Source organism: Helianthus annuus, chromosome 16, assembly GCF_002127325.2.
Source record: "Helianthus annuus cultivar XRQ/B chromosome 16, HanXRQr2.0-SUNRISE, whole genome shotgun sequence".
Lineage (NCBI taxonomy): Eukaryota > Viridiplantae > Streptophyta > Magnoliopsida > Asterales > Asteraceae > Helianthus > Helianthus annuus.
Genome location: NC_035448.2, coordinates 128,519,674 through 128,526,949, shown reverse-complemented (window position 1 = coordinate 128,526,949; position 7,276 = coordinate 128,519,674). Strand labels below are relative to the sequence as shown.

The window sequence follows — 7,276 nt, the reverse complement described above, 5'->3', positions numbered from 1 at the left end:
GGCTTCCATTGTTCACACCTTCACCGAAACACAAGTCTTTCAACTTTGAAGGTTGAAAGCTTGGATGGTTCCAACACTTTGAAGTTACTTGAGACTTTTTAGGGCAAGATTTATAAAGGATTTGATATTTGTTTCTTGTGGAAATCAACCACTACACAAACCCATAACTATGAGCTTAGTTGGGAGCATGGTGGGTACAAGATTCCACTAGGTTTCAAGTAAAATATACATGAAATAAAAAGATACATTAAAGCAGAATATTTATACTACTTTAGACCTCAAATGTGGTGGGGTTCCATATTAGTTTGCCATGGCAAACTTGTGGAAACCTTCCTGTAGGTTGCCCAAATAGTTTGAAAGAATAAATGAAGAAGAAAGATGTAGAAAAGTGAGTGAAAACTCACTTAGAACACTTAGAGTTTTCTTCCTTGCTTGGAAGACTTGAGAAAATTTGGGAGTTTGAGAGAAGATTTGGTGTGTGGAAAACGTTTAGGAGGTGGTGGAGGCTTGTATTTATAAGTGGGGATTAAGGTGGTTGGGAGCCTCCACGATGGCCACCTTTATAGGAACTCGATCCCCATAATTACCATGCGAGCCTCCACGATGGCCACCTTTATAACCACCTCGATAACCATCTCATGACCCTCCTCAAAGCACCTCTATACCCTCCTGGATTTGACTAGGGCATTAGTACTTGTTGGAAGAGCCGAAAGGGCTGATGTAATAGTGGGTTGAAAAATAAGAAGTGTCGAACCTAAACACACTCAGCCGTAGCGAAACCGAATGTTAACCTGCTAGGCATTAAATGCCCTGACGATCAAGGAGGTTCTTAACAGTAAGTATGAAGCATGTCATTGCCGACAGAAATTTAACCGATAAAATACCCACCTATAGAGTAGGATCTTAACACTAAAAGTATGAAGCATGTCAACGGTGACATAAATTTAACCAATAAAAGACCCACCTATCGGGTGATTCTTCGGACTAGCAAACAATGCCCTGGTCACAAGATCGAGTAACCATAGGGTCATAAAGACAGGGAAGTGGGGAGTTGTGATACTCAAGAGGGGACTACGAGGGTTGTAGCAAATAAGAATGATCAGAAGGTATGGTGGCAGTGGAGACTAGGGTAGCTTGAGTGGAGGGAAGATAGATAATTGTCTAATGGAATGTTATTGTCGAGATGTGTAGGTTCGACATGTGTGAGGATACAACTTGAGTGTTGACAGAAGCATACATGAGAAAAAGGGACAGATTTAGACGAGAGTTTGTTTGGTTGGTGATTACCGAGAAACAGATTACACAAACACCCAAATGCACATAGGATTGAGTAGGCATGATTAGAGTGAAACATAACCTCACATACGAATGAGTGATCGAATGTTTTGCAAGCAAATGAATAATGAGAACGACGGTTGTGTCATAGGCATCACACTATAGAGTATAGACAAATAAAATAGTAAAGCTCGATAGATAACATTTTCCATTTACAATGCAAATTAGATCTTACTACTCGCTGCAATACTTGCATTTATACAGATTTGGGGTTTTAGCAGGCGAAATGATTGTATACACACCAGGGCATTGTTTGCTAGTCCGAAGAATCACCCAATAGGTGGGTCTTTTATTGGTTAAATTTCTGTCGCCGTTGAAATGCTTCATACTTTTAGTGTTAAGATCCTACCCTATAGGTGGGTGTTTTATCGGTTAAATTTCTGTCGGCAATGGCATGCTTCATACTTACTGTTAAGAACCTCCTTGATCGTCAGGGCATTTAATGCCTAGCAGGTTAACAGTCGGTTTCGCTACGGCTGAGTGTGTTTAGGTTCGACACTTCTTATCTTTCAACCTATTCGTTTCAGGTCTTAGCTCCACATGTTCTAAAGTGAATTTAAACAGCTATAAACTGCTGATTAAGAATGTATTCAACATCCAATATTTGAATGTTCCACCCTCCTAAATTGCTTAATTAAGAAATAAAAATCATTGCAAGAATCTAGTATTTGTGATCATATATAACACGTTATAGAGTTATGAAAAGGAACATAAACAGAATTTGTGTGGCAACCCGGCCTCCATCTAAGTTTAACTCGTGCTAGAGTACTACTTGCTTTGCTTCTAGCTGAACCCGTCACGACCGGTAGCTAACCTTTTTAGTTGCAGCAAGTCATACTCTTTACAATGTTCTAGAAAATACATGCAAGAGAAAGAAAATTGTCATCCACCAAGCAGGACCGATAAGTAAACATATGCTTACGGCTCCAAGCGCATGCTTACATGGTAAGTTCGCAAAAGAAAGTCATGAAAATGGAAATAATTATCATGTAGATACCCTCACAGCGCATCACGCGCAGCAATTCGACACGTTATAGCATCTCCCAGGGTTGATATGCCCAGTTCTACTCCTGTTATTTTGTAGTGCTGTTGAATGCGAAACAAAATACGATTACTATTTCATGCAAGGTTAAATAAATACCTGAATTAATGCAATAAAAATTTAATTATCGAGTTGATAAAAGAGTTGTCGCTAAATATTTATCAACGAGTAATGAAACTGCATTTTGTAAAACACACAACGCATGACACACCTTTTGTATTTGTGGCTTGTTTGCTTTTCCTTCCAACTCTTCTAAATCAATTTCCTTGCCTTTAATAAGTGTCTTCATGGCAGTCATCTACAAAAAACAACAAATCATCTTAGCGCACACACAATTGATCAAAAACACATTCATATGATGGCAGGATGACGTCACCTCTTCTTCTAAAGCACCAAACCGAGCAACAAGAATGTATGTGGTGCTATCAGATATGCCACAACGTTTTAACGACTCAGAAATCTGGTAAAAGCAAAGATATAATAAAGCACATATAAGGTTGATGTATTTTAATGATGCTACAGTCAAAAGAGTTATTACATGTTTAGAGCCCGAGTAGTTATAAACAAGCTCAGAGTGAAGAGTACGAGTAGTCAACGAGTCCCTTGATTTAGCTACTAGTGTTTTATGAGCAGCTGCTAAAACGGGAAAGATATCTGGGATCTAGAGATCGTATCAGTGAATTTTGTGTTAGAGATTGAATATTTGAGAAGTTTATATGAGAAAGCTTTTAAAGCATGTTTACCAGAGATGCATTGAGAAGAGCAACTTCAGGTTCTAGTGTTCCAGCTTGCATCAGCTCCAAAAGTTCCCTTGCAAGTATCAAAGTCTATTTTAGATATTTCACCTAATCGTAACCAAGTTTTTTCAGCATTACAATAAAGTCACTCAAACTTTTTTCTAACTACAAAAAACAGTATTGTTCCATTGTTGTTAGATTGTTTAATACATGTTAATATATCTATAAAATATATGAATCATGGTTGCTCCTTGGTGATTTTCTTGTTCAAATTTAACCAGAAGTAGGGAGATAACAGGGAAAAAATCACTAAATAATAAGAGGTCTCATGATTGCGTTAACCTGAAGTAAAGTTTCACAAAACAGTAACCCAATTTCATACATATTAGATTTAAGCTATACAGTTTAAGCCGTCCAAAATCAAATAGCGGTCAAGGTCCGCTATTTGATAGAGGTTATAGCGGTGCTATATCGGTAATTTTTATATCATGCAGAATTTATGTGTGTATTTATAATAATTATATCAAAAATTCAAAACATGAAAGTGTCAATATTTGAACTATGAAGAATAATGATCTCAGTAGCCTCCTTGGTTTAAAAAGCGTACCTGAGGCGCCCTGAGGCGTGAGGCGCAGCTTCTGGGGCTTTTTCGCTCAGCGCCCTGTGTAATTACAAGAAGCGCCCAAAAGGCGCAGATTTTTGGGTTTTTTGGGGGCTTTTTGGCTTGAGGTGCGCGCCTCATGTATCTGAGGCGTTTTTCTCAAGAAAAAAGTTGTACCTTGGGTTTTTTGACTTGTACATGTAAGTAAAATGGTATAAAAGCCTTATTTATAGCTATATATAGGTTAAAAGAAGTTAAAACCTAAGGGATATGTATGGGATATATAAAAAAAAATATATAAACACCTTGCGCCTCGGGTATGAAAAGCACACCGTTTTTGCGCTTCGCGCCTCAATTTTAGACCTCGTCGCTTTTCCGAGTTGTTTGTTAGAAACTATGTAGTCAAAGAGACAAAGGCGCACAAGGTGCTCCCCTAGGCGCCCAACACAGCCATACCGCCTTGCGTCCATCAAGACACGCAACAGCTAAAACTGGTCTGAAAGACTGAAACCTTAGTTTTAAAAAGCGCGCCTGAGGCGTGCTTAAGCGTGAGGCACAACAAGGCGCACACCTTGGGACTTTTTCGCTTAGCACCTAGAGTAATTACAAAAAGCGCCAAAAAGGCGCGCTTTTTTGGGTACCTGAGGCATTTTTATGCATCTAATCGTTGTACCTTGGGTTTTTTGGCTTGTACATGCAGCTAAATGGGGTGTTTGGCCTAGCTTTTTTAACAAAGCTTATAGCTTTTTTAGCTTTTTTTTTTTACAAAATAAGCTTAACTTGGTGTTTGGTTTAGCTTTTTAAACTTATGCTTATTAGCTGATATAAGCTAATTTGAAGAAGCTTATTTGAAGATGGTTTTTTAGCTTATTTGAAAAAGCTTATTTGTGTAAGGATGTAAGTTACTCATTTGCCCTCAAATGGTGGTGGATTAATAATTATTGAAGCAACTTATTACTGTAACAAATTAAAGAATGGTGGATTTAACAACTTATTAAGACTTGTAGAATATAAGCTAATCCAATCACTTAAAAAGAGCTTATCAAATGATATATTTTGGGTAGGGAAAACTAAAAAACCTATGGGATATAAAAAAAATATTTATAAATAGCTTGCGCCTCATGTACGAAAAGCTTGCCGCTTTTCCGCTTCGCGCTTTGCGCCTCGGTTTTAGACCTCGTCGCTTTTATGCGCATCTCGCCTTTTAAAACCAAGACTGAAACATCCAAAAATGGCCTTGAATTAGCCTAAACTAGCCATAAACCAGCCTAAAGCATGTCCAAAACCCCTAAAAATAGCCTGTTTACACTGTGTGTCTTGCTTAAAAATGGACTAACGAGCTTAGATTTGCAACTATTCTTTCTTCTTAATGAGTTAATTCTCAAATTTCATAGAATGTAAGTTTTTCTAACGCCAAATTTCGTAGAATGATTTGTAAGCCAAACAGAAAGTTGTTTGCTAGTCAAAATTACATAAAATTGGTTAAATGTCAAGGACAACAAACACAAGTGTTGGGAAATAAAAAGCTAAACATAGTGCTTATGTGCTTAATTTTTTTATTTATGAAAAAACAGTAAATGATTGATTGAAGAAACTGAATATATGCATATAGACGTTCAATTTAAACAAATTATATCTCAATTACACATAAATTTAGTCGAAAAAAGAGTGCAGAAATAGTACTTGGAGTTAGCGACATCTGTGAAGAGAGCAACTGATAGAGTGGTTCCAGATAGCTCGTAAACTTTCATATCTGCAAATGAAATTGGAAGAAAGCTTCAATTGGCTGCGATAGAAGAAGATAATTGGTGATTTTGGGAATTAGGGTTTAGGGCATGTTTGGGATAAGACTTTTCTAGAGATGGACAAAAAGTAGCTTTGAATTTCCAAAACCGGTTACTGAATTAAGCCAAACCGGTTTAAGTTTCAACTTTTAGGTGCTGTTTGTTTTTTCTGAGCTAAAACGTCTGCAGTCTGCGGACCACATCTGCAGACATCTGTAGCAGAAGTGCTGGACCAAATGTCTGCAGTCTGCAAGAAGAAGACTGTTTGTTTTTTTACTTCTGCAAAATGTCTGCAAACTGTTGTTTCTCTCCCATTTCTACTAATCAACAAACAACCAAAGGAACAAGACAAAAACTAAGAATAAAAAATCACAGCAATGAATTTATATCTAAATTGAATGTCTTTAACATTTTATGGATCAAGACAAAAACTTTGACCTAAAATTTACTACCCATCAATGAATTCTGTAACAGTGAATTCTTAAAACCAAACAAAAATTTACAAACTGTATAATTAAATCTTATTTTAATGAAACCAAACCAAAGAAGTTTTTTAGGAATTATTATATCATGATATGAGAAACTACTAGGAAGATGATGATGATGATAAAACAACGTTTGCCAACAACAGGTTTCTTGGGTTATCGGTCTATCCAAGTGAATTCTTAAAACCTAACAAAAATTTACAGCAAATTAAGTTCAAATATCAAACACTTTGTATCAGTGAATTTTTCTAAAATCACAAAGATGAAGTTTAATTAATAAGAGAGTAAAAGTAAAATTAGAGTGTACCTTTGTTGTTCTTGAGTGTGGAGATCAAAAGGGGAGAAATTAAAGGGCTTTTTTGTGGTGATTGACCTTCGATGGGCTGAGACGACGTGGAGGGGCTGAGGCGGCGTTGTGGGGGGCTGGGGTGCGACGTCGAGGGTTGAGGCGGCGCCGGAGGTGGAGCCGGAGGCGGCGCCGGAGGTGGAGCCGGAGGCGACGCCGGAGGTGGAGCCGGAAGTGGAGCAGTGATGGCAGACGTGGAGAGGTGGGAGAAGATCGTTGGGTAAGGTTGGAGAGGAAACTAGGGTTTTATTTTTGATGGAGAAGATCTGTGAAGAGGTAAAAAGAGATAAGGCAACATCTGTGTAAAAAAGATGTGAGGAAGAGGTTTTTTTAATGAAAACTTTTTTAAAAAACAAACAAGCTGCAGATCTTTATGTCTGCGTGTGATCCGTATGGGGAAGAGAAAAGAGTTTCTGAAGTACTTTTCTAAAAAAAACAAACACCCCTTTAACCTCATGTAAACTGTCAATTTGTATTTCGATTCCTTCGAATCCATAATTTGTTTTAGAAAGAATTGCATATTTCTCCTTAAAAAACTGTTTAATTGCGTATTTACCCAACTTAAAATTAAAATTGCATATATCCCCTTCCTTAACTATTAAAATTGAATATATCCCCTTCATTAACTAATATAATTGCAAATTTACCCATTTTGATTTATTTTTATTAAAAACAAGTTATATAATGACTTTTTTACCTTTATTTTTACTAAAACTTAAAAAAAATAAATATTTATTCATTTTTACTAGTCTTTGTGAAATTTTCACAATTTTTTTTAAAAAAAAATCATATTTAGTCATTTTTACTAAAACTTAAACACTGAAATAAACCGCTAAACTAGTAAAAATCTACAAAAACTAGTAAAAATGAATAAATATTTGTTGATGTTTTTGACCGGTATAATAATAATAGTATTATTTTTAATATACCTGAAAATATCTATTTT

The 7,276-nt window shown here is 36.5% G+C and overlaps 1 protein-coding gene across 6 annotated transcripts; it reads right to left on the bottom strand.

Moving 5' to 3' along the window:
* Positions 1-1,960: 1,960 nt before the first annotated feature.
* Positions 1,961-6,632, bottom strand: LOC110915277 (EKC/KEOPS complex subunit TPRKB). 6 transcript variants are annotated; one of them, XR_004883572.1, is made up of 8 exons: positions 6,292-6,630; positions 5,399-5,468; positions 3,121-3,187; positions 2,916-3,038; positions 2,754-2,837; positions 2,589-2,675; positions 2,278-2,421; positions 1,961-2,186 (listed from the first exon to the last, which is right to left on the bottom strand). XR_004883572.1 is itself a non-coding variant. In XM_022159952.2 (8 exons), exons 2-7 carry the CDS (start codon positions 5,464-5,466, stop codon positions 2,335-2,337), a joined length of 516 nt encoding a protein of 171 aa, XP_022015644.1. In that variant the 5' UTR covers positions 5,467-5,468; positions 6,292-6,630; the 3' UTR covers positions 1,961-2,186; positions 2,333-2,334. The 6 variants fall into 6 exon arrangements, 5 of the variants coding, with proteins under 5 accessions (XP_022015644.1, XP_022015643.1, XP_035841044.1 ...); XM_022159952.2 differs by having other exon boundaries at positions 2,333-2,421; XM_022159951.2 differs by having other exon boundaries at positions 1,961-2,421; positions 5,399-5,501; positions 6,292-6,632.
* Positions 6,633-7,276: the final 644 nt, after the last annotated feature.